This window comes from Nomascus leucogenys, chromosome 12 (assembly GCF_006542625.1).
Source record: "Nomascus leucogenys isolate Asia chromosome 12, Asia_NLE_v1, whole genome shotgun sequence".
In the NCBI taxonomy this organism is placed as follows: Eukaryota; Metazoa; Chordata; class Mammalia; order Primates; family Hylobatidae; genus Nomascus; species Nomascus leucogenys.
The window spans coordinates 12225543-12252420 of NC_044392.1; the positions used below are offsets into that span (position 1 = coordinate 12225543).

At 46.4% G+C, this 26878-nt stretch overlaps 1 protein-coding gene across 1 annotated transcript in view; it reads left to right on the forward strand.

Moving 5' to 3' along the window:
* CFAP57 (cilia and flagella associated protein 57) overlaps positions 1 to 24715 on the forward strand; it is an 86988-nt gene extending 62273 nt beyond the window's left edge. The window contains exons 18-23 of the mRNA XM_030823184.1: positions 2231 to 2317; positions 2660 to 2776; positions 4735 to 4869; positions 4942 to 5085; positions 13536 to 13668; positions 24337 to 24715. Coding sequence (XP_030679044.1) covers positions 2231 to 2317; positions 2660 to 2776; positions 4735 to 4869; positions 4942 to 5085; positions 13536 to 13668; positions 24337 to 24551 — 831 coding nt within the window. The 3' untranslated portion in view covers positions 24552 to 24715. The remainder of the gene's footprint in view (positions 1 to 2230; positions 2318 to 2659; positions 2777 to 4734; positions 4870 to 4941; positions 5086 to 13535; positions 13669 to 24336) is intronic.
* The last annotated feature ends 2163 nt before the right edge of the window (positions 24716 to 26878 follow it).

Sequence of the window (26878 nt, forward strand, 5' to 3'; positions counted from 1 at the left end):
CAGGGTGTTAAAACTAAAAAATGCCTTCAGACCTTGCCAGAGGTCCCTTGGGGGGAGCAAAATGCTTTCTACCCTCCTGCCTGAGCCCCACTGGGAATCTCTGAGTGTGATGAAAAACGCATGGAAAAGTAGATGGAATTTCCACACTGGGAAAAGATGCTTGTTTCCACATAAGGGGCTAGGCTTCTGGCTGTCCAGCCAGCTACTCAAATTTGACATATTTCCCAATTTCTCTATAAACAGATTATTTTTATTTTCAGAGTAGGGTGAGTCTTTGCCTGGGGGAAAAGACGAACAGAAGTAAATAATACACTCCTGTATGCCCTCCCTGCTAACCTCATCTGTCACTGCTGGCCTGAGATTTAGAGAATGAGGCACTGAGACATGATCTTTGGGAGCCCCACAAACAGAAGCCCCTTTCTCTCTTCCAGCTGTCATTGCCTTGGCCTAGGATGCTATCATCTGTCTCCTCAGCCACACTGGCAGCCTCCTGACTGGTCTGCCTGGCCCCCGTCTTGCTCTTTTCAGCAGAAGCTCTGCATCAGGCCCTCCAAGATGCAAATTACATCATTCCGCTCCTGGTCTAAGCCTTCAGCGGCTCTCTGAGCTTTCAGGATAAAGGCAGACTTCTCGCCATTTGAGCCTCTGCCCTTGGGTCCTGCATGACCTAGCTCAGCCAGCCTCTCCCATCCCTCCCCTCTCCCCCTTCTTCAAATCCCTGCTTCTGCAGCCACCCTAAGCCACTTGTAGCCTGCAGAGATGCGCCAGGCTGACCATGCCTCTGGTCCTCTCTGTGTGCAGGCTGTTCTGTCTGCCTTGAATTCTTTCCCCCTTTGTCCTCTAATACTTATTCTTCCTCCCAAATCCAGTGGACGCATCCCATCTTTTTGGGTGCTGCCTGCTCACCTCCTCTGTGTACACACAGTGCTTTCTGCCTTGACTGCAGTGTTTATCCTACTCCACCTGAATTTCTGATTTACTTCTTTCTTATCCCTGCAGACCTGAGGCCTCTTGAAGGCAGAAGCTACTTCTTAATCAGCCTTAGATCTCTAAGTCTACAAGCTGGGCGGCCCTTTCTGATGGGCACATTCTTTAGCTGTGCGAATACCCACACTCAATGTGTGTCCCCTACAAGGTGGTTCTACATAACTCTGCCAACACTGCCTTCTTACCTTCTCATTCCTCTTCCAGAAGCAGGGTGTTTCAGGCTCTTCTCGTGTCCCTCACTATGCTCTCCTTTGCCCACCACACTTGCCATTATTCGTTCATTCCTCAAATATTTGAGTGCCACCTTTATGCCAGGCTTTGGGTCAGAGGGCTATTCTGTCTATACAAAATGCTTCTAATAATGAGGAAAACGTTCTTCTAAAAGCTGTCCCTTTGTGTCTAGAACATGGATGTGGTTCATTAGGGCCTCCTGGTGCCCCCCAGCAGGTTACCAAGAGCCTTGAAATTTGACCAAAGGGCCTGGGATAGACTACAGGGGGAGGGTCTACTCTACCTAGCCGTGAAAAAACCCAGTGAACGATCCCATTCTCCCAAAACAGTCAGCAAACCTCCCTCTTATCAGAAATACTAGTGTCCACCAGATTTAGTCCATAAGTCATTAGGAATTAGGTCAATGAAAGTTCATGCACAGCTAGTCTCATCCTAATTGGACACTCCAGTTGTCATTCCCATGACTTTGGTTAATATAAATGCAACAGTGAATTTTTAAAAAATCTTTCAGCCCGGGCGCAGTGGCTCACGCCTGTAATCCCAGCACTTTGGGAAGCCGAGGTGGGCAGATCACTTGAGGTCAGGAGTTCAAGACCAGCCTGGGCAACTTGGTGAAACCCTGTCTCTCCTAAAAATACAAAAAAAAAAAAAAAATTAGTTGGGCATGGTGGCGGTTGCCTGTAATCCCAGCTACTTGGGAGGCTGAGACTAGAGAATCGCTTGAATCCGGAGGCGGAGGTTGCAGTAAGCCGAGATAGAGATCGCACCACTGCACTCCAGCCTCGGCAATAGAGCAAGACTCCATATAAAAAAAAGGTATTTCAGAATCTCACTAGTGGTTTCTTATTTTTCTTGTGAAGACAGGACACTTCTCAGTTGTACTTTTTAAGACCTTTCAACAGAATGATGAGGCTGAGGCCCCTTCTCAGCTTCCCCTTTCCTGTTTTATGCCTTAGATGGGTGGTGCCCACATGTTGGTCCCTCCAAACTTTCTGCTTTAGAATGACCCATTCTAAAGTGGCCCCAGAGGGTCGAGATTCACTCATACAACTTCACAAAGCAAGCGAGGAAGGTGCTTCTCTGGGGAACCCTGCCTCAGGTGAGAGTTAAGGTTCCAGTGCTTGGGTGTCACCAATTTATAAGGAATTCAAGAAAATAAAATAATCAGCATGGTTGAAGGAAAGGGAAAGTGACTCAGAGGGAAAACTTCCCAGCCTGGCCGTGGAAACACGTGATGCTGGTTTAACATATCAGTCCAGGGGTGGGGAGCTGTTAGGAAAGCAAGTAGAAGAAAGGTCTTGATCCAGAGGACACAGAAGGGGATGAGAAAAGAAACGCCCAGGTAACAGGGCGACGTCCCCACTGAAAGACTACAGTTCTCAAATACAGTTTTCATTATCTCACTTTCTTCTTCTTGACTCTTTTCCCTTGTTCTCTACAGATGGAAGCCGAACTGGAGAATTTCCGTAAGCAGAACACTCAACTGGAGCTGAACATCACAGAATTGTGGCAGAAACTGAGAGCCACCGATCAGGAGATGCTCAGAGAGAGACAGAAGGTGTGAGGGTTTCAGAGTCTGGCAGTTCTTGGATTCGGGATCTGGCACCTATCTGCAATGGGCAGCTGGCTTCCAAGAGGCAGAGCCAGCCCACTGCGAGGATATGTTTCCCATTTTAACTCACATTCTTTACTTGCTCCCAGCCCTGCCTGATTTCAGGCCCATGTAGATTTACATCACTGAACTCATCTGAGACTATAAAATGACTTTGGGTAAGTGATCAAGGAGGTGGGAAGCCAGCATGGCAGGAATATTTGTAGCATTTGGCTTCTTTGGAGGAGGAAAGTACGTGCTCAGAGAGGCAATTTGTCGCCGCTGGTTTAAGGCTTTGACGACCGAAAAATTGCCGAGGCCAGGGGAACCTCAAAGGTCATCAATTCCCGTTTCTCTATGTTATAAATAAGAAAAGTTAGGCCCCAAAAATTGGGAGGTTAAGCAACTTCACCCAGCACCCACAGCCAGGTAGTACACACAGAGCTAATAATGGAATCTAGGTTTTCTGGACGTGGGCCAGGACACAGTTGTGCCGTCCTCCCTAGCACAGGCCACTCCTTAACATTTGTTGAATAAGATTGGAACTTTCCGTCCAGGCACAGTGGCTCATGCCTGTAATCCTAGCACTTTGGGAGGCCGAAGCAGGCAGATCACAAGGTCAGGAGTTCGAGACCAGCCTGGCCAACATAGTGAAACCCCGTCTCTACTAAAAATACAAAAATTAGCCAGGCATGGTGGCACACGCCTGTAGTCCTAGCTAACTGGGAGACTGAGGCAGGAGAATTGCTTGAACCTGGGAGGCGGAGGTTGCAGTGAGCCAAGATTGCACCACTGCACTCCAGCCTGGGCAACAGAGCAAGACTCTGTCTAAAAAAAAAAAAAAAGTTGGAACTTTCCATCCTCTGCAGTAAGCATTAACTAACTCTGCACTAGGTAACACTAGCAGCTGCAGAGCTATAAACGTGAACTGATGCAGATCCTGCCGTTTCCATGCTGAAGAGGATGATTGGGAATTTGTGGCATGTGATAATAGTTATATTGAGAGGTAGAAGACTGTGGAACATGTAGAAAGGGCCATGGGAGCAAGGAGAAATGACTTTCTCCAGGTCAGGTTTGGGGAAGACAGGTAAAGTCATGATGAAGAGGGAACGCTAGCCCAACTGTGTAGATGAACCAACCTGCCTACTCACAGCAGCGCTCCTGACTATCGGGAAGGGTAAGCACTGGGTGAGCTAACCTGGGAGACGTGGAAGCCCTGGCCAGGAATCTGCAAGAGAGAAATGGTGCCATCTATCTTGGCTCTAAAGGGATATGGGTGACCACGTGGGCTTCCTTTCATCTTTTTTTTTTTCCTTTTTTTTTTTTTGAGACGGAGTCTCGCTCTGTCGCCCAGGCTGGAGTGCAGTGGCGCAATCTCGGCTCACTGCAAGCTCCGCCTCCCGGGTTCACGCCATTCTCCTGCCTCAGCCTCTCCGAGTAGCTGGGACTACAGGCGCCCGCCACCACGCCCGGCTAATTTTTTTGTATTTTTAGTAGAGATGGGGTTTCACCGTGGTCTCGATCTCCTGACCTCGTGATCTGCCCGCCTCAGCCTCCCAAAGTGCTGGGATTACAAGCGTGAGCCACCGCGCCCGGCCTTCCTTCTTTTAAGGCCTGTGGTCCTGAAAGGGAATCAGAGTCAATAAAAGAGCCCATCTGTGTGGCCTCTTAAGGATGAAGCCCCATGTAGGCTGTTCAGGCCGGGTGCCCAGCCGAGGGCAGGTGCACAAGACTTTTCATGCCTCCACCTGTTGGCTGTGTGCCCATCTAAGTTTCTATGCCCAGTGTGGCCTCTGGCGGTCAGCTGTAAGTCCCAGATGAGGCGTCTCTTTTCCCTTTCTGTGCCATTAACCTCTGCCTGCAGCCCCCGCCCCTCCACCTGGAGAGCACCCTACAGCACCAGAAGGAAATGTCTCTGATTGCAGGAGCGAGACTTGGAAGCGCTGGTCAAAAGGTTTAAAACAGACCTCCACAACTGCGTGGCCTATATTCAGGAGCCGCGGCTGCTGAAGGAGAAGGTTCGAGGTCTCTTTGAGAAGTACGTGCAGCGAGCAGACATGGTAAGCTCAGCCTCCCCTCCTGCCACGCCCTGACCTCCTCTCCCTCGCTGAGAATCTCCTGGGCCCCGTCAGGTGGAGATCGCAGGGCTGAACACAGACCTGCAGCAGGAGTACACCCGGCAGCGGGAGCACCTGGAGAGGAACCTGGCCACTCTCAAGAAGAAGGTGGTCAAGGAGGGTGAGCTGCACCGCACAGACTACATCCGCATCATGCAGGTACCTGCACGCTCCCCTCGGCCACTGTGGAGGCCAAGCCATCCGCAGTGAGAGATCCCATCAAGGGTCCCTCTGAGACCACCTGTCTTCACGGCTCCCCAGGTGTCTGGGGACCCAGTAGCTCCCCCTAAAGTCTTGTTTTGGCTCCTCTCCTCTGAGCTCGTCTTGGCTGTGACTGTGGCTGAGAGCTCACCTAGGAGGTTTTCTAGGCACTTCAGTGCTGCACCCCGGCCTCCACCCCACCAGTGCCCACCTCCCTTCCCCATGTACCCGGTTCCTCTCTTCTACCCCATCTTTATCCAGAGCACACCTGTGTCCTGCCTCACTCCTCTCATCAGCCCCTTGGCCCTTAGACCTTCATCCACGTCATCTTAGCTCTCCTGAGCCACTCTCCCTTCTCTCTTCTATTCCCAACTCTCATTTCACCTGACTGTTTTGCTCCTGCTACCCATATCTCGTGGCCACGCCTCATCTGATTTTTCTGGTGCCTCAGGTCCCTACCCTTATCTGTTGTGTCCCAAGTTAGCCACACCCTCCCAGAGCTGGCCTCACTCTGGTTTAATAAGCGCCTCACACCCACCTCCCTGGATCCTTCACAGGCTGTTCAGAGAGCCTCACCCCATTACTGCCGCCTCCACACAGGCACGTTATCAGGACTGCCAGTCGGGATTCTTCTGCCAGATTTCTGTTTGGGTATCAGTATCGTCTGAGGCAATTAATGTGAATTAGTATCAAAAGGGAACATCAGAATCGCATTTCTAAAGCACGTACCTTTTTATGTTCACATTTCTTTAATGCCATAATTAAAATACTGGAATGAGAACAGGTTGCAGTTAGATTGAAAGAAACCAGTTCCCAGCTTGGCCAGTTCATACACAGCTGGGCAGAGCGCACTGTCATTCAGGCCAGACCCAGGCACGGCTGGACTCATGCCATCTTACGACCAGTCCCTGCTGAAAAGCAGCCCAGTCCAGCTACCCCTTGCCCTAATCCTTGGCCATGAAAGCCATCGGAGGCCCAGAGATAGAAGTGCCTCCAGCTGGTGGAGCCTTGAGATACCAGCAGCCGCACGCTGAGCCACTGCCTAGGGCCTGGAGTGCCCAGAGCGTGGAGAGCTCCCTGGGGCTCTGGAGTGCAGCGAGCAGGGAAGGGAAACCAGGATGACAGCAGGAGCAGTGGCCAGCTGCTGACATCACCGAGCACCCTCTGTGCCCTGTCACCAGAGAACAGGCCTGAGGAACTGGGTCCCTCTCTCCATGCCAAGCAGCCAAAGCAAACATTGATGTAGAAGGAGGAAGATCACAGGCTAGCCAGAGGGTGTGAGCATCGGCATGAGGCTGCTGGGGCGGGCATCCTGTCCTCTTCTGCTTCCCCATGTCCCGGAGGGTGCTGGGCCAGGGTGGGGTAGAAAGCAGAGAAGACCCGTGCAGGGCTCCTGCCCAGCCCTGCCACTCCCTGATGGCTGGCAGAGGGAGCCACCAAGTGAAGTCCCTGGAAGAACATTTTCTCCAGCAGCATTGTAACCTATGTGCTGGGGGGTCCTGTGGATCCAAATAAGTAACTCCAGCAACTGCAGAGAGTAAGAAGGGGCCCAGGGTGGGGTGGGGGGTGTGGCAGGGGGTGCAGGTCTCCGGATCCCCCCTTCAACCAGAAAGAGACTGCTTGCTGCTAACAGTGGGGCTCTTTTTGTTGGCAAAAAGTTTGGAAGATTTAAAAAAAGACAAGTTTTCAAAACCACTGTGCCGACCCTGGTTTACCCTGCTCCGCCACTACTCTGCCAGGAGACCTTGGGTAAATTCCTTAACTCAAGGAGCCACCTTGCCTGTATGTAAAACAGGGAAGAAAACACCAATCTGAGAGTGGGGGGTTCCTGCAGGATTGAATGGGACAACCATATGAGGCACTGGGCACTGGCCTGGTTCAGAATCTAAGTGCTCAAAAAAAAGGCAATTTCCAGCCGGGCGCAGTGGCTCACGCCTGTAATCCCAGCACTTTGGGAGGCCGAGGCGGGTGGATCGCGAGGTCAGGAGATCGAGATCATCCTGGCTAACATGGTGAAACCCCGTATCTACTAAAAATACAAAAAAAAATTAGCCGGGCGTGGTGGCGGGCACCTGTAGTCCCAGCTACTCAGGAGGCTGAGGCAGGAGAATGGCGTGAACCTGGGAGGCAGAGCTTGTAGTAAGCCGAGATCGCACCACTGCACTCCAGCCTGGGCGACAGAGCAAGACTCTGTCTCAAAAAAAAGAAAAAAGGCAATTTCCATCCTCTTCATCCAAGCAATAGACCTATCAAGAACCAAGGTAGAAATCCATGGGAAAGCCTAGAAGCCCATCACAGGATGGGCCACGGGTGCCTGTGGACTGCAGCTGGCAGGGGTGGAGGGTGGATGGCACAACTGATTCCAGACCCTTCAGTTGGTGGCCTTAGTGTGTGCTGGTCAGGAGCTAGCTGGACCTCATCTTCAGTTGCCATGGCCCTGGCACTTCAATCCAAAAAGGCTGAGGAAGGCCGTGGCAAACATGGCATCTAAGAGTAACTCATTAGAAAATAACAGAAAATGAGGTCACTGTCTCATTTGTATATTCAGACAGGAGCTCAGCCTCGCCACTCCATTCCTCAGCACATTGGCAGATATGAAAATAAGAGTTGCTATGAGATACAAACATCTAGGACACACATTTTATTCATTCAGTACACATTTTTTGAGGGCTTCTTGTACAGCAAGCTCTGTGTCAGTCACTGAGGATTCCAAGATGAACGTGATAGTGTTCCTACTCTCAAGGAGTTCATCATTGGGAACCTGGACCAGATACAAATAATTACTGCTCAACTCATTGTATGCAGTGCTGTAGGCTCATCCTGGAAATGGGGTTCAGTGATGCCTTCAGGACTTGTGGAAGGTTTCTGGGGCAAGGGGCATTTGAGCTGAGCCTTGAAGGTGAGTAGAGGTTGATCATGGAACAAGTCAGGGAAGAGCCTTCCAGGCCGTGGGAACAACCTAAGAAAAAGCAGAGAAAAGTGAGGCCTGTGAGGTGCTTGGAGACCCAAGAGTCCAAGAGAAGAGAGTCCAAGTGGAGAAGAACCCGCTGAAATGGTTGGTGGCTGAGGGTCCTGCTGGAAAGGGCCTCCATGCCATGCCAAAAAGTACAGTTTGTCCTGTAAACAGTCTCCACCCAAGGCTTCTTAGGTAGGGGTGTCTTTGTTTTGAAAAGACAAAACACTCCATTGGCAAGGTGGGAAGACTGGTGGGGAAAGAGGCAGGTGGCAGAAAAACCCGTTAGGAAATGACTGCCGTGTTAAGGGTAGATGCAGAGGACTTGGAAAGGGGAAAGTTGTGGCGTCAAAAGGCATTTCAGAGTAGAAACGACAAATAGAAATGTCAGGTTAGACATGGGAGGAAGGTTGAAAGAACGGAGAAGGATTCCAGGATGGCTCATTTGTGCAGTTAGGCAGATGGTGAGCCCACTAACTGTGGGTTCCAGAAAGATGTCACTGATGCAAGGATTCCAAGTCCATGGAATAAATCTGTTGCCTGCTTTTTCCAGGCTGTGAGGTACTGCCATATTCTAAAGGCATCGACTCAGGCCATGCCATTAGGGGGTGCTGTAGGCATTCCCTTCTCTTCTCTGCTCAATACGGAGGTCGGAAAGACCTGCCAGGGTCATCAGTCAGTTCCAAAGGCCAAAGGCAGTCCTGGACAGCTTGGCAGAGCCCTTTTGCTTAGAAAGCTTTTTACATAAACAGTTTCACATCCCGCAAGACTTGGCACGTTGGTGGACCCCAGGTCAGATTTCCTCTGCAGCTGTGTAGACCTGGGTGGGGGTCTGGAGGATTGGAGGGGATTTTGGAGGTCAAACTGACCAGGGAGAGATCAGGAAGAGAAGGCTCAGCAAACCCATTGCATTCACATTTTTAATTCACAAAGCCATCCAAAGCATAAACGGTTGACCTCAATGTGACCTCGGGACCCCTCAGAACACAGGCCATCCCAGAAAACATTTTGCGGGTAGCCCAACTTATACTTATTGGGAGTATCCTTGGCCATCATTCTATGTGAGGTATTGGAATGGAGGTGACATAAATGTGAGGGGGGACAGCAGAGCCTGGAAAGCAGTAGTCATGGAGGAACAGGGCACTCTGGATGGAGGCACGACAAGGTTCAGACCCCAGCTCTACCACTGAGATACGGCCTCAGTTTCCTCACAAGGTTGGGGTAAGGATGAACTGAGGGACTGTATGCATGCTGTCTGATACATTTGCAGTGATCCAATCAACCCTTGCAATTGTGGTTACTCTTATTATCGTTATCATCAAGCTCTTCCTGCCTTAGATTCTGCTTGCCGCCTCCTGGCTCTGGGCCTGGAACACTCTTCTCCTCTGTCTCCCCTGGGAGCCCTCCTCACTCTGGGTTGGGCCCCTGCTTCAGCCTCTCATGGCAGCTCTGCAGTGGAGCCAAGCGGGACCTCCCACGTCTGGCCCAGTGACCAGAGTAAGCTTTCAGGAACTGGTTCTTAGATTACTTTTCTTAAATGAATAAGTGAATGAATGAATGAATGAATGAATGAATGAACGAACAGAACAAGAGAGTCAGGCTGCACTGAGTGGTGGGCCTCAATCATACTCCAACAAGGATCAAGCCCTGCAGACCCATTTAGGTAAGGGAGCATCATGAAGATGTCAGAGGTTGGCAGGGGGGATCAGGAACAGGCATTCACACCAACAGGTACCAGAAGCCAGAAATCCCAATCACAGTGACAGGGCTGTAGAGGGTGGAGGGGGTGGGGAGAAGCCAGGGCAGGGCTCCACTTGCCGGGGGGCCTTTACAGCAGAACAAGGAAGAGCACTGAGAGCTGGTGACAAACCAGCAGGTAGGATGAACATCAGAATCAGCTCAGACACAAAATCAACAGGACTCAGTGACAGAATGGATGGAGATGACCAAAAAGAGGAAGTGACTAAAGATGCAAACTGTGAGAGAACTCGAATTGTGCTTTCAGTTTCTAGTGCTTATTCTGATGATTATTATTGAGTTCTTTAATGAGGATCAGGAGAAGTGAAGCTTAGCGAGGCCTACTGAAAGGAGAAATGGAGAGAGACCTTAAGCGAGCAAGCTTCCCCTGTGGCTCTAAGACCTTCCCTTCTGTTCTGGTCTCTTTCACCTGTCCCTTATCCCTTGGTTTGTAACTTCCTTATTAGTAAGAATCTCATCTTATTCGGTTTGGTATCCACTGCATTAGTTATTCATTTTCTCATCCATTTCACAAATATTTATTGAGCACCTCTAACACGCAAGGCAGGGTCCAAGGTCCATAACCCAATAAATATGTATTGAATTGATCATGTCATGATATAAAGTCTGCAAGGAGAAGGTCCATGGGAGGATCTAGCAGAGTTTTACCAGGCAGCATCTGGAAAGGAAATGCGGGAAACCTATCACTGTTATTAGACAATTTGGAACTGTAATGTTCCCCACTCTCCCTCCCAAACTGGGGACACCAAAGAATGACAAGTCCAGCTTGGTGAGTAGATGAGTTTATTTAGGTCTTCCATGTGGGGCACTCCTCGGCAGCAGCAGGACAGCTCTAGAGACCTGCTTTGCCTCACATCTCTATGCTGCTTTTAAGCTAATTTTCTGGCTCTTCACCTACTGTGTATGTGCCATGGGACTGTTTTCCTTAGTAGGTTTTCAGATATCTTCTAGGATGTTCGGATTCTCAGGGACACCTGCTCCACAGCTGGGCACCATGGCCTTGATTAATTGCCTGGCCTTGAGGGTTCAGACAGTGAATATACACCCTTAGGTAACCTGGTGGGGGACCCATCACACTACAATCACCAAGGCCTGGGTTGGTTAAAAGGGTAAAGCATTCAATGGAGAAAACATCTGATTCAGAAACACAAGTACAAATTCTAGCATGAAGAATGAGGGGTTGACAATGAGGACTGGGCATTTCATCCGAGAGAGAGAATTTCATTACTATAAAGGAATACCTGAGGCTGGGTAATTTATAAAGAAGAGAGGTTTATTTGGCTCACAGTTCTGAGGGCTGTACAGGAAGCATGGCACCAGCATTGCTTCTGGTCAAGACCTCGGGAAGCTTTTACTCATGATGGAAGGCACAAGAGAAGCAGGCATGTCAGATGGCGAAAGAGGGAGTAGGAGAAGAGAAGGGGCCAGTCTTGCTCTGTCGCCCAGGCTGGAGCGCAGTGGCATGATCTCAGCTCACTGCAAGCTCCACCTCCTGGGTTCATGCCATTCTCCTGCCTCAGCCTCCCGAGTAGCTGGGACTACAGGCATCCACCACCCCGCCTGGCTAATTGTTTGTATTTTTAGCGGAGATGGGTTTTCACCATGTTAGCCAGGATGGTCTTGATCTCCTGACCTCGTGATCCGTCTGCCTCAGCCTCCCAAAGTGCCGGGATTACAGGTGTGAGCCACCGCGCCCAGCCGGGGCCAGGTTCTTTTCAAACAACTAGTTCTTGCAGGAACGAATAGAACAAGCACTCACTCATGACCGCAAGGATGGCACCAAGCCCTTCATGAGGAATCTGCTCCCATGACCCAAATACCTCCCTCTAGGCCCCACCTCCAACACTGGGGATCAATTTTCAACAGGAGATTTTGAGGAGACCAACATCCAAACTGTATAGTAAGGAATACTGGACTTAAGTAATACACTGGAAGTCTAAAGATGTAGATCTGTGCTTTAGATGAAGCATTTCTGGAGGAAAAGAATCATTGCGGTGTCTCTAGCCCGACCCCTGCTCCCTCCTGGGCTCCACAGGTACCTCCCCACAGCAGAGGACCGTTTGTCACAGCTCAGGGAGAACAGTGCTTAAGACCATCCTGTTCTCTGGGCTCTGACTCCGTAGCCACCACTCATGAGATAATGTCCCAAGTGGAAGCACAGTTTGTTCCTGGCACAGGGCCATTTTATGTAGATTTGGCCTGCAACTGCCTTTTCGGGTATGCAGACCCTCAGGTGCTTTGCAACTGAAAGTGTGGTGTGGCCTGCAGACCAGCAGCAGCATCTCTTGGAAGCTCAATGCAGGATTTCAGGGCCCATTCCAGACCTGAGTCAGAGGGCCATCTACCAAGGTGGTCCGTTGATGTATTTGTATGGTCATACACAAGGCACTGCTGTAGACAAGCTGACTACTGTGGCGGTGGGCTCTAAGAGCAAAGTGGCCAGTCTCTTTGGGCCCTTGGGGATGGGGCTCCTCCTTGGGGCACTTGTGCTGGGCGTGAAATGGAAGGCAGAGATTTGAGGCGTGGGAACAGAGGAAAGAGACTGTTTGGTCCCAGGGTGCAGAGCCTGTATCCCCTGGCCCCCAGCAAGCTTCGTCCTCACTCCTGTCGACTCCCCTCCTTTCACTCTGCATTCCAGTGATGCAGGACTGCTGCAGGTCTCCCCCACCCCCATCAGCTGTGTCACATTCTGTGCCTTTGCTCCTGCTGTTCTAGTTGTCTGGGACACCCTTTACCCTCTCCTTGGTGACTCCTTCAAGCCTCAGCCCAGGGGTCAATTCCTAGGAATCCACCCTGGTCATTCAGGCAGAAGTAAGCATCTTTCCTCCGGGCCCACTCCTCCATCACAGCAAGGTGGCCACCATGTTAAACTGTACCCACATCCCCCACTAAACTGTAAACTCCTCAGGAGCAGAAGCTAAGATTTACTCTCTATACTCTAGGATTAACATAGTATCTCCATAATATTGGATGACTACATTATAGGTACTCAGTAAACATTTATTAGATGAATGGTTGGATGGATGGATGGATGGATGGATGGATATTTGTCAAACACAAGAGAAGTGAGCTTCCAGTGGATGCAGCAGATGTTAATTATCCATTTACTTTTCTGTTTTACTCACTAAATAGCATGTTGCTAAGGGCAGACCATATCCTATTTCTGCTTGCATTTTATGGACTTACCAGATAGCCTATAAATGTGGGTTCAGCAAATGAATGAAAAATGAATGAAGTATAGCACAGTGCTTACGAACTCTGGAGCCAGACTGTTGGGGTTGGAATCCTGACTCTACTGCTTGCTAGCTGTGTAACTGAGCAAGTCACATACCTCTCTGTGCCTCACTTTTCTCTTCTATAAAATTGTGATTATAATAACAACCCAGCCATAGGGTTATTATGATGCATTTAAACTCATATAAAAAGTGCGTGGGAAAGCATTGTTGTTGCTGTTGACGTTGCAACAAGCATGGGTGGATGGGAATGGTGCTGGGTCCACCTGAAAGTCAGTTCGCTGGTTCCTTAAGAGGCTGAGCAATAGGCTGGAATAAAGGCTCAGGCCCCAATAGAGGATCCAGAGTTCTGGATCCAGACCTAACCCTGCCCATTCCCCATACACTCAGCCCAGGAGGGTATGCCCTATGCCCACTGACCACTCATCCATCCACACTCCCTCTCTCTTCCCCTTTTTCTGCAGGAAAATGTCTCTCTGATCAAGGAAATTAATGAGCTCCGCAGGGAGCTGAAGTTCACTCGGTCCCAAGTCTATGACCTTGAAGCAGCTCTGAAACTGACCAAGAAAGTCCGACCACAAGAAGTTTCAGAGACAGGTAATAGCACCAGTGGCCAGGGGAGATGGGCATTGGGATGAAGGGATTGATGGCAGCTGCAGGCAGGTCTCCCTTTGGCTTCCTTCTGTATCAGGTCACGTCTACACATGGCCTTCTGGGATCCTGTCCCGGGCACATGCCTACTCTTTGAGGAATCCATGAGGGCCTTCCCACACTCAGACACACACAGGTCCACAGTCCCCTGGCTGACATCCTTGAGGTTAGCTACGGCTCAGAATGCAGACTCTTTCAGATTTTAGAAAGCGAATACTTTATATAACATTCCCATAGGGGTCTGGGGCAGTGCCCTAAAATCAAACACTTTAGTATTTCTGTAGTGACGTATGAATATTCACACTAAGCTTCCTGAATTTAAAAAAGCACTCCGTTTTTAGATCTTCTTGCATTTTAGAATAGTGAATAAGGGATTGTGAACCTGTACAATTAAAATGAAGACAAAAAGCAACATGAGGAGCTATTTAAAGGAAGAGGGGAAATAATTACATAAATATTAAATGAGTCAGTTACTGCAATTATATCCTAAAGTTCCTCTGAATTTCTGACGGCCAAGGCAAAAAGAGAAACAAAGAAATATGATCGTTTATATCATGCTCATTGTATGGCAAAAGGGAGCTTTTTTCTGGAGAAACAAACGTTTCCCTGGCAATAAATTCTCTGAGAAACTTACCACATGGATCCTCAGGAAAAGAATGTGGAGTAACAATGAACAGCCTTTAATTACATATGCTGCTTTCAGGCCCCAAAGAAGCATTTTTCAAGTATCCACCCCTTATCTGGACAATCAATAAAAACCAAGAGATTATGGCATCTCTATGGCAAATTAAGCCAACATGGTTCGAGTTTTTGTTTTCTGCTGGTTTACATTAAGGAATAAAAATTAGAGGCTTGAACTGAAACATCCCATAGCTATGGACTGGGTCTCTGAAGTGTCAGCTTTCTCTTGTCCCATGGTCACATAAGATTATAATGGGTAAAGGTGGCTGAAAGGTACACAGGAACCTTGTACTATTTTTGCAACTTCTTGTTAGTCTTCAACTATATAACCATATACATTTAATTATAAAATTAAATACATACATAAGATTTTATATATATGTATATAATTTTGTTGTCTTGTGCACTTTTGGCTAGGGTTGGAGTTGAAACAAGAGTAAACCCTGAGTAGTACCTGAAGTGGCAATGCCAGGCCTACAGGGTTGATGTGAGAGCACAGCATGTGTCATAAAGACTGAGATATTTGGGGCCGGGTGCGGTGGCTCACATCTGTAATCCCAGCACTTTGGGAGGCTGAGGCACGCGGATCACAAGGTCAAGAGATTGAGACCATCCTGGCCAACATGGTGAAACCCCATCTCTACTAAAAGTACAAAAATGAGCTGGGTGTGGTGGCGTGGGCCTGTAGTCCCAGCTACTCGGGAGGCTGAGGCAGGAGAATCACTTGAACCTGGGAGGCAGAGGTTGCAGTGAGCCAAGATTGCACCACCGCACTCCAGCCTGGACAACAGAGTGAGACTCCGTCTCAAAAAACAAAAAACAAAGAACAAAAAAACAGGAAACCTGACATACTTGACTTCTCAGAGGTGAAACCATCTTCTCTTGAAAATAAAGCACAGATGTGAACAATTGCAAAACTTCTCTTAAAAAATGTTTCAGGCCAGGCGCCGTGGCTCACACCTGTAATCCCAGCACTTTGGGAGGCCAAGGCGAGCGGAACGCTTGTGCCCAGGGTTCAAGACTAGCCTGGGCAACATGGTGAAACCACATCTCTACAAAAAATACAACAATTAGCTGGGCATTTTTGTAGTCCCAGCTACTAGGGAGGTTGAGGTGTGAGGATTTTAGAGTAAAATTGATCACCTGAGCCTCAGAGGTTCAAGGCTGCTGTAAGCCATGATCATGCCACCATACTCCAGTCTAGGTGACAGAGCAAGATCCTGTCTCAAAAAATAAAAATAAAAAAGTTTTAAATATGTCCAAGTATCCTAACAAATATTCAGTTGAGACCTCCTTAGGATGCCATGTGATATAGCCAGATTCTTCATATTAATATCATGGAGATTTCCAGACATATACAAAAATTGAGAGAGAAGTCCAATGAATTCCTGTGACCCCAGTCCCCTACTTCAACAAATATCAACTCCTGTCACTTGTGGTTCATGAACATACCCCCATCCGCACCCAGAAGCCAGAGTGGTGAACCTAGAAGAAATCTAATGTATGCCACAAAACCCTCAAAAGGCTCAGGAATGATCAGGAGCAGATATCTCTGGAGGTGGAAGTGAAGGTAGGGCTGAAAACAGAAAAAAATCTGTTTAAGAAGCTGTTAGATCCACCTACTATCCAACACAGTGGCTAAAAACAGACCCACATCAAGTCCATCATCTTGAAATTTCAGAACACCACAGAGTATAAGGAAAAAACTCCTCCAGACTTCCAGAGGAGTTAAGGAAAATTTTTATACAAAGGATCAAAAATCACAATTACAGGATACAAAATCAACGCACACAAAAGTTGCAATTTTTATATACTAACAATATACTATCCAAAACAGAAATTAAGAAAACAATTGCATTTACAATTGCATCAAAAATAATAAAATACTTGGGAATAAATTTAACTGAAGAGGCAAAAGACTGAAAACTACAAAACATTGCTGAAAGAAATTAAATGCCAGTAAGTGGTGGATTGGAAGACTTGTTAAGATGTCGTCAGTACTACCCAAAGTGATCTGCAGATTCACTGCAATCCCTATAAAAACCTCAATAACATTTTTGCAGAAACAGAAAAATCCATTCCAAAATTCATATGGAATCTCAAGTTACCCTGAATAGCCAAAACAATCTTGAAAAAGAAGAACAAGGTTGGAGGTCTCATATTTTCTTATTTCACAACCTGCAACAAAGCTATAGCAATCAAAACAGTGTGATACTGGCATAAAAACAGACATACAGACCAGTGGAATAGAATATAGAGGCCAGATATAAATTCTCAAATATATGGTGAAGTGATTGTCAACAAGGGTACCAAGATCATTTAGTAGGGAAAGGACAGTCTTCTCAACAAGTAGTGTTGGGAAAACTGGATATACACACACAAAAGAATTAAGGTAGACCCTTACCTTACACCATATACAACAATTAACTCAAAATGAATCAAAGATCTAAACAGAAGAGCTAAAACTATAAAACTCTTAGAAAGCATAGAGGAAAAGCTTCATAACATTGGATTTGGCAATTATTTGGTGAGTGACACAAAAAGGACAGGCAACAAAATAAAAAATAGATAAGTTGTTTATGAGATTTGCAGTAATGTAAGCAACGCAGGCATGTATGTGAGATTTGGCTGCATACTAAATCTGGCATCATGCTTCATTGTATTAAAAACCTGAACATATTTTGTTTTCGAGTACACACATGAAGGCCCATCAGTGATAAACAGCTTGAGATTAAAAATTACTAGAAAGTCTCACCTTTTTTATTACTACTTAATCCAAGTGAATGTCACTTTAAATTAGTTTGAGAGAAATTCTAATCAATATAATTTCCTTAAGGACAAGGCCAGTGTTTCCTTAACATTAAAACTTTGTACCCATATCACAGTTCTTCTTCATTAAAGGAAAAGATCTAAAACCAACACAAACTATTGATTCAAGTGACTCACACTAGAACACTAGAAACAACCACCACTCAAACAGTTCCACTTTCATCCACCTCTCCAAACAATACATAATGTACTATTTCTTTTCAGAACTTATAAAAGCCTTCCACTAGAAACTAAAGAACGTGGATGATTTTATACATATCCATACACAAGCAAAACACAAAGAAGAACAAACAGCAAACAAATAAAAATTAGAAGCAAAACAAACAGGAAACCAACCCCAACATTTCCCCACTCAGTCTACCCTGGAGACTACCATGTTACGCAGAGCCCAAAAAACCACATGATGAATATTTTATTCTTCATACACAATTCAATATCCTTAAGTCCACCAATATCACCATACATCCTGTGCAATCAAGAAATTCACTCTAGGTACATGACCTACTAGTAAGTACTCCAGTGCCAGCACTATTCATGCAAAACAGCAAACATAGTGGGAAGCAATACAAGCATGTATGTGAGATTTGGCTTCACACTAAATCTGGCTTCATGCTTAACTGTATTAAAAAGTAATTGCCAAACTGCCAATGCATTTGTTTAAAATATTTCTTATTTTGCCTTCATCAAGACTAAGAATTTTAACTCTGAAAGTGTTAATTATCCATATTTCTCCAATTATCTATAAGGTTTTAAAGAATATTTTATTATCTAAACTTTCTAATTTATCTGTATGTGCAAAGAAACAACAACAAAAAAAACTACATGTGACTTACACAGACCATGCGCAACATGCCTGAGCTTTCCATCTAGTCCCAGATTTTATTCTTCAGTTTTCTTTAAAGAACCAGTCATTTGGCTGGGCGTGGTGGCTCATGCCTGTAATCCCAGCACTTTGGGAGGCCAAGGCGGATGGATCATGAGGTCAGGAGATCGAGACCATCCTGGCTAACATGGTGAAACCCTGTCTCTACTAAAAATACAAAAAATTAGCCAGGTGTGGTGGCAGGTGCCTGTAGTCCCAGCTACTCAGGAGGTAGCTACTCGGCTACTGAAGCAGGAGAATGGCGTGAACCTGGGAGGCAGAGCTTGCAGTGAGCCAAGATTGCACCGCTGCACTCCAGCCTGGGTGACAGAGCAAGACTGTCTCAAAAAAAAACAAAAACAAAAACAAAAACAAAAAAACAGTTATTTTGCTCCAGGACAAAAATTCATCATACAAAATTCTTTCTCATACAAACTTACTATCTTCTCTTTATAACCAAAAAATATATCTTCATATCCATAACTTTCTCTCCCCTACCTTGTTACATAAAAACATTTTCTTTTTTTTTTTTTTTTTTTGAGACAGAGTCTCCCTCTGTCACCCAGGCTGGAGTGCAGTGGCTGGAGTGCAGTGACGCAATCTCTGCTCACTGCAAGCTCCGCCTCCCAGGTTGGCACCATTCTCCTGCCTCACCCTCCCTCGTAGCTGGGACTACAGGCACGTGCCACCATGCCTGGCTAATTTTTTTTTGTATTTTTAGTAGAGATGGGGTTTCACTGTGTTAGCCAGGCGGTCTTGATCTCCTGACTTTGTAATCTGCCTGCCTAGGCCTCCCAAAGTGCTGGGATTACAGGTGTGAGCCACTGCGCCCAGCCATAAAAAAATTTTTCATGTCCATAATTTGAATTAACTTTTAATAACTTCTAAATTAGACAAAATTATTTCTTTGTCACTAACAACATCTTTTGGCCCATTTCATATACAGAATTATATATTAACTATAATTCTTATCCTTAATAACCTTAAATTTTAGTGAAACCCTAAAAAGCAAGAAATCCTGAACTATCAGATATGAGCATTTTATAGATGAGAACAATTCCACAACTTTTAGAAACATATTTCTCCATACCATAACCTTCTTTTTTTTTTTATTTTTTGAGATGGAGTCTCACTCTGTCACCCAGGCTGGAGTGCAGTGGCGTGATCTCGGCTCACTGCAAGCTCTGCCTCCCAGGTTCACGCCATTCTCCTACCTCAGCCTCCTGAGTAGCTGGGACTACAGGCGCCTACCACCACTCCCGGCTAATTTTGTTTTGTTTGTTTGTTTGTTTGTGTGTTTGTTTGTATTTTTAGTAGAGATGAGGTTTCACCGTGTTAGCCAGGATGGTCTCGATCTCCTGACCTCGTGATCCGCCCGCCTCAGCCTCAGCCTCCCAAAGTGCTGGGATTATAGGCGTGAGCCACCGTGCCCAGCCCATAACCCTTTCTTAATTGGAAATGACCCAGATACCTAGATAGCCAATGAGCATCAAAAATAATTTTAAGATTTTAAGTTACACAAAAAGTTTACCTAAAACATTTATCCCATTGACATGTATTTGGTTTCTTCATTTTTAACAGTTTATCTAGATTACTTCTGAAAACTGAGGTATTAGACACAATTATACAAAGTTAGTTATTTCCTTGTTAACCATTTCTTTTTTTTTTTTTGAGATGGAGTCTTGCTCTGTCACCCAGGCTAGAGTGGAGTGGCACACTCTTGGCTCACTGCAACCTCTGCCTCCCAGGTTCAAGCAATTCTCCTGCCTCAGCCTCCCGAGTAGCTGGGACTACAGGCGCATGCCACCACACCCAGCTAATTTTTTTTTTTTTTTGTATTTTAGTAGAAATGGGGTTTCACCGTGTTTGCCCAGGCTGGTCTTGAACTCCTGAGCTCAGCCAATCCGCCCACCTCGGCCTCCCAAAGTGCTGGGATTACAGGTGTCAGCCACTGTGCCTGGCCCAACCATTTTCTTAATAGCCAGTGAACATCAGGTGCTCACCTAAATAAGAGCCTCAAAGTTAAGTACATAGGTACTTTTGCCAATAACTCAGAAGATTCACCTAACAACATTAAATTAGTCTCATCTGTCAAAGAAGGCATACCAAGATCATTTTGTTTTGGCTAGATTAACAGCTTTATAACCTTCTATGCCAAACACTGAAACCTCAAAATATCTAGCAGAGATGTATATAAAACCCAAACAAAAATATATGCTGACAATTCTGAAGACATATTTTCATTCTACCAATAATTTTAAAGCCAGTTTGTTTAGTAAAGATTTACATAATTCACGTGAACTTGAAAATTGCTTGAACTTTTTACTTAATGTATGAGTGCTCTTTTACTTATAAGCCAGTTTGGTAGACACAACATGTAACAATAAGTGTACATACAAATAAACACATACAAGTAGACACACAAACGAAAATCCAATAATTTTACCTTAGAACTCTAGCCATGAAATGCCAATACAAGCTCACTGGTTTTACATGGTTATACGTTGTTTGCCCCAATAGTTAATCCAGTGAAGAATGTGAACCAAAATTTTGGGTAAAGCAGTTTCCATGGCAGTTTGATTTTTAAGGGCCAAACTTCCCCAGACTCCAGAGAACACTGGGGCTAAACAGCACCAAAGGAAAACATCACATATTAACCAGGCCCAACTCTGCTTAGAACAGCAGCACAAAAGCCTGGATCCATGCAACTCCATCCCACTTTTCCATTCAACAGCAAAGTCCAGATTCCAAACAAGATTGGGGCCAAACAGTATTGCAAAAGAATATCAAGTTGGCTAAATTCTGATTTCCCATGACTATATCAAACACACACAATCACCAAAACACTATCCAACTGCTGCAGCAACAAACAAGCCCCTAGTGTCCAAACTGAAACAGCCAGGGTGCTCCCTTTCTCTACTGGTTGGGCTTGATCGACCTGCAAATGGAAATTCCATAAAGAATTTCCCAAATTGAGAGGAGCTGATCCCACTGTCTGGTACCCAGAAGAGACACTCACTTGCCGGAACACAACACACAATTACAAACAAGTCCCCAAGAGTGTCCATACTGAAACGGTGCTTCCCTCTCAGTCAGCTGGGCTTGTTCCACCTACAAATGGAAATTCCTTTAAAATTTTCCCAAATTGAGAGGAGCAGATGCTGCTCACCTATCTGGGTACAGACGTCAAATTTCAAAGGCAGTTCTTCCAAGGCAATCGGGAACAAAGTTGGGGCTAGCTGTGGCAGGGCCAGAGAGAGATGGAAATTCACCTCCAGCCAAAATTAGGTGGGCAGCTGCTTAGGAGGGCTTCTGAGACTGCCAGCCCACAGCAACCGAGCTGCCATGAGCAAGACATTCCCGGTCAAGGAAACAAAATATAGTGCTGAAACACCAGGAGTTTGGTCAAGGTCCTGCTGCTTGCAGCATAGAAAGCCAATCACTGGCTTTCTATTATTATTAATAGAAATTAATAATTTCTATTACGAAGTATTACCAATTTCTATTACCAAGTATTACCAAGGAAGAAGGCTTTAATCAGGTGCTGCACCCAAGGAGATGGGAGCTCAGTCTCAAATCCATATCTCTGACTGACTAAAACGGGGGGTTTATATACCAGGGAAGAAATGTTACATGGGAAAGAAAACAAGAACTAGGGAGGGGCCAAGGGCGACCTGGTGCAGTGATCTGGTGAGTTTCAGTTCTTTGACATTTCTTTTTTAAGGAGCCTGAAGGTCCTTTCCTGAAGAATGAACTCAGATAAAACAAATACAGGTTTCAGGCTTTAAGAGCAGAAGGGTCAATTTCTATGTTTATTCAAAAACAACTGTCTATGGAACTATTGAGACAGTTTCATTAGCAATATGGACATATAAAATTTCGCAAATGAAAAAACAAAGCAATTATTAACTTTAGGAAACACAAATTATTGTATGGAAAAGAGAAATGAATCATTGTATACTACGTGGCTCAACTGTGACTAGCAGTTATATAAATCATAATTAAATTCTGACTATTGATCTACTAAAAATTAGGAGGATGAAAGGATGTGAAGTATGCGGGGGCAGGGGAGGGTGCTGAAGGAAGGCTAAATCCTCATCTTTCATAGAGAGAAGTCAATAGAGAATGCCTAAAAATGATAAGTCAAAGAAGCAATGTAAGCACATTAATCAAAGCAGAGTATGGAAGTAGATATCAAAAGAATTAGCTAAACTAATTGATATTGTTGCCTCTGAGGATTGAGAAATTGAATGGAATGTAGAACAAGAGATACTGTTATTTGTAATAAGCCTTATAGGGTTATTTGACTGTGAGCAGATATAGCTTTCATAAATAAATTAATAAAATATTAGGAAAACCTTGCTTTCCTTCCAGTTTACTATTGCAGGCACATTTTTATTTTTCTCCCCTTATGCATATGGGAAAACTGACAAGGATATCTGTTTGAAAAACAAAGAAAAAAAAAGAGTCAAAGCAAAATAGAACGAATTAAGAAACTAAAGGTTGACTAGAGGAGAAAACTTATCTTGCATAAGAAGATGGGTGAGAAGGTGTTGGTGTCAATCTTGGCTCTGGATGAAGGAAAGAAAAAACTTCAGACAAGGTCTCTGCATGACAATTTCTAACCAAAAGTCCCTACTCAGACAAGTTTTAGTCTAGAATTTGCATTCAGTTTGTGGCTCAAGGCGGTCTTAGCTGAAAATTTACCTTAAAAGGACCCCACAGTAGTAGTGTCCCTAGGCCCCAAGCAGAAGCAAATGCAAATTTTCTCTGGAGGAGTACCTTTTAAATACAGGCTTCAAAGAATTCCCATAAATAGTGTTCTGAGGAACATGAGCTCACAATCAAAAGTCACTAAATACTTGAAAAAATAAACCACCAGGAGTGAAAATCAACAAAAAAAAATCAAACTACAGAATAAAACCAACAAAGACTCATAGCTAGTATGTTTATTAAAATAAGAAAATTTCGTGTCTGAAAAAATAAAAAAGGAATTTGAAAATAAGACAAAAAAGCAAAAGTCTTCCAAAATTGCATAGGCAGATTTGAAAAGGAACCAAATAATACTTCTAGAAATGAAAACTATTATAATTAGAAGCTCAATGGACAGATTGAACAGTAGATTAGACACATCTGAAGGGGGAATTTGTGAGCTAAAAGAATAAATTGCCCAGATTGCAGCCCAGAGAGATAAAGATATAGTAAAAGACAAAGAGGAGAGAGTGGGATAATGCAATGTATGTCTAATTGAAGTTTGAGAAAAAAAGAATGAGGAGAGGCAACATTACAATAAGGCACAGCCAAGAGTTTTTCCAGAATTGATGAAAGATGCCAATCATCAAATCCAGGAAGCCTAATGGATCCTAAGCAGGGCGCATGGGACAGAAGGACAAGGCAACTAGAACACTAAGGGTGCTGTTGGGAAGATGGAGGAAGAAACTCACTGGGGTCTAGCTGGCCAGAAAAGGGAGTAAATCTAAAAGGAGCCAATTTGGTAGGCAAGAAATTGAGTTGTGCAGGAAGAGGGGGTTCTCAGTTCAGTCCAAGATCATGTGTGTCATGCATAGAGCAGTTACAGCAGTTGTGGTCAGAGAACAGTGAGTGAAAGACCTAAAGCATGGCATCAGGGGAAGCCACAGGAGTGGGTGCTGACATGGCGTGGAGGCCAAGGTCACTAATGCTGCAAGTTCAGCCTTGTGGGGCTGGGGTGAGCCGTGGACCCTGGTGGACACTGCCATTGCCCAGGATGATGCCAGCACCTAAGACAGGGAGGATGACTCAGGGGAGAAAGTCCTCAAGGAACAAGGTATGAGTGGACACACCTGGAGAGGCACGAAGGGTTCTGTCTCCAGGAGCAGGGGTTTTGCACAAGGAGAAAGACTGGCAGTTCAGAAGCCAACATAGGTCAGCAGAAGAGTGCCATCCTGCTAGGATGTGGAGAATGGGAGAAGGGCAGCCTTCATGGGTGGGGCCTCTGTGCAGGCGGATCTGGGGGCTCAGGAGACGGGCTGGGCTGGGGTGGTTCTCAGTATTCACCTCATCACTCTGAAGTATGCTGCTTCACTTCTCCATCTCTCTGCGAGACAGCAAAATGGCTTATCACTGTACCTCCGGCATCTGGGATTGAGTGCTCCACAGTAGGTGCCCAATAAATGTTTGAGGAAGCAGGGAGGGAGGGGAGGAGGATCGGCTCTGCAGCAGTGCAATGGACATGCCCACATGAGTCCTGTTGTCCCTTACAGAACCCAGCAGGGACGTGCTCAGCACGGCTCCCACCGCAAGGTTGAATGAGCAAGAAGAAACTGGGAGGATCATCGAAATGCAACGCCTAGAAATCCAGCGCCTCAGAGACCAGATCCAAGAGCAAGAGCAGGTCACAGGGTTCCATGCCCTCGCTGGAGTCCGGCTTCCTTCCCTCTCCAACTCCGAGGTAGACTTAGAGGTGAAGACCAACTGACCCCCTCTGGTGAGCCATCTCCAGCCACAGCCAGAAGAAACACAGCATGTCTGTCCCCAAGCCAGACTTGCGGTTGGAGTCTGTATGGTCCCTGCAGCACTGACCCCAGCAACCTCTTTCTCTTGCCCTGGGGAATTTGGGACACAGAATAAAGGTGTTTGCCCACACCTTGTCTAACTTCTGCTTAGCTGGGGGGCCGAGGCCAGGAGAGGGAAAGAGGAGAGGCTGAGGACTGGGGGCTCCAGCTCATCTGAAGCCACCTCTGCTTGTCTCTGTCTGGGCACAGGACTGCCTGGCACTGAGGGATCTCACTGGACTGGGGGCTGGCTTTCCTGCTACCCCCCTCTTCCGGGCCTTGCAGATGGGGCTCCCTGCTTCTCCTCGCCTGGTCTCTCCTCTGCCAGCTCAGTCAGGACCAAAGCCTGCTCATTCCTATCTCCTTCAGGAAATGCAGTGAGGGTTTCTAAGGACTTTTTTTTTTTTTTTTGAGACGAGTCTCACTCTGTCGCCCGGGCTGGAGCGCAATAGCGCGATCTCAGCTCACTGCAAGCTCCACCTCCCAGGTTCACGCCATTCTCCTACCTCAGCCTCCTGAGTAGCTGGAACTACAGGCACCCACCACCACACTCGGCTAATTTTTTGTATTTTTAGTGGGGACGGGGTTTCACCATGTTAGCCAGGATGGTGTCCATCTCCTGACCTCGTGATCCGCTGGGATTACAGGCGTGAGCCACCGCACCCAGCCACACTCAGCTAATTTTTGTATTTTTAGTAGAGACGGGGTTTCACCATGTTGGCTAGGTTAGTCTCGAACTCCTGACCTCAAGTGATCCACCTGCCTTGGCCTCCCAAAGTGCTGGCATTACAGGCGTGAGCCACCGTGCCCAGCCTCTGAGGGTTTTTTTTTTAATCTGTGCAAAGAAGAAGGAAAAGATGACAGTAAAATAACAGACATGGAAGTGTTGGAAAAATTCCCCAAAGTCTTACATTATCTGCTTACCTTGTTCTTGGAACTGTAAGTAGAGCCCTGCCCTCATTTCCCTTGCCTCCATGTCATTCTAGACTTGTCATCTTTGTTCTGCAGGGTCCTGCTCTGCTCCTCCATTTCTGGGGTGAGAGAGGATGCACTTCTCCCTCTGGTTATTCCTCTCAGGCCCCATCCTGGGAGACCCAGCCACACACAGGTACCAGGAGAGATAGTTCTTTATGCATTAAAGAGCAAAAGAATATAATCCAATATCCCTCTCTTCTCCAACCTGCAGAAGCCAGACACCCCTCTAATACCCAAATAAGAAATATTTGAGCCCACAGTCCCTGCTGGTCCCTGCTGGTCACCTCTGGCTGTCTTAAACCTGGCATCGTCCCATCTTTCCCTAGTCACTTTACTGAAACTCTGGGCACTGCTCATGGGTTGACTTTCACAGAGAGCTGAGGCTTGGCAGTCACATTTGGCAAGGTCTGCCAAAGGCTGGGGTAGCAGAAGGAGCATGCAGGCAAAGGCCGTGGAGCAAAGGGCTCCATAGGGTCTGCAGGAGACTCTGTCTGCTGAGCAACAACCCCCACCCCAGCCTGCACCCTGTCACAGCAGCCAGACCATTCCCCCATGCTGGCATGTTCTTCACATGTACTCGCCCCACTGGGAAGTCAGATCCAGAGAGCAGGGAAGGATCCAGGCACACCCAGAAAGTTTCAGCTGCAAAGATGACAGCCCATTACATTATTATGACGGGTAGGTGGGATCTTCCAGGACCCAAATTCCTCCACTCCAAACTAGCATGTTGGCTTCACCTTTGCAGAAGAAATGGACTTGAAATGAGACTGGGGATGAGGGGCCAGCAGGGGCAGATTGTGCAGGACCTTGAAGGCACACAGAAGCTGTGGGCCACCCAGAGGCTAACGCTAAGGTGCTGGGAGTCACTGCCGCTTCTCACCAAGCTCTTGCCACACTGGCGTCCTTTCAGTTCCTACAAGAGGCCAAGGTCTTTCCTGCCTTCAGCACTTTCCACATACAGTTTCCTCTGCCCCCTCTGCTCTTGCCCCCACACCTTACTTTGTGAACTTCTATTTATCCTTTAGATCTCACCTTAAATGTCACTTCCTCAGAAAGGCAGTCCTTGACTCTCTACCATCTAAACTGCACCCACCTCATCGTTTTTCTTCATAATCATCACTGTAACATGTCTGTTTAGTTGCTTAATATCTGTCTGTCCTGCTAGGAGAGTTCTACAGGGTAAGGGGTGCAGTAGTGGACACAAGGGATGTTTGGTTGCCCAGGTGAAACAGGACAGTGGCTTGGACCAGGATGATGGCAGTGGGGAGGAAGAGAC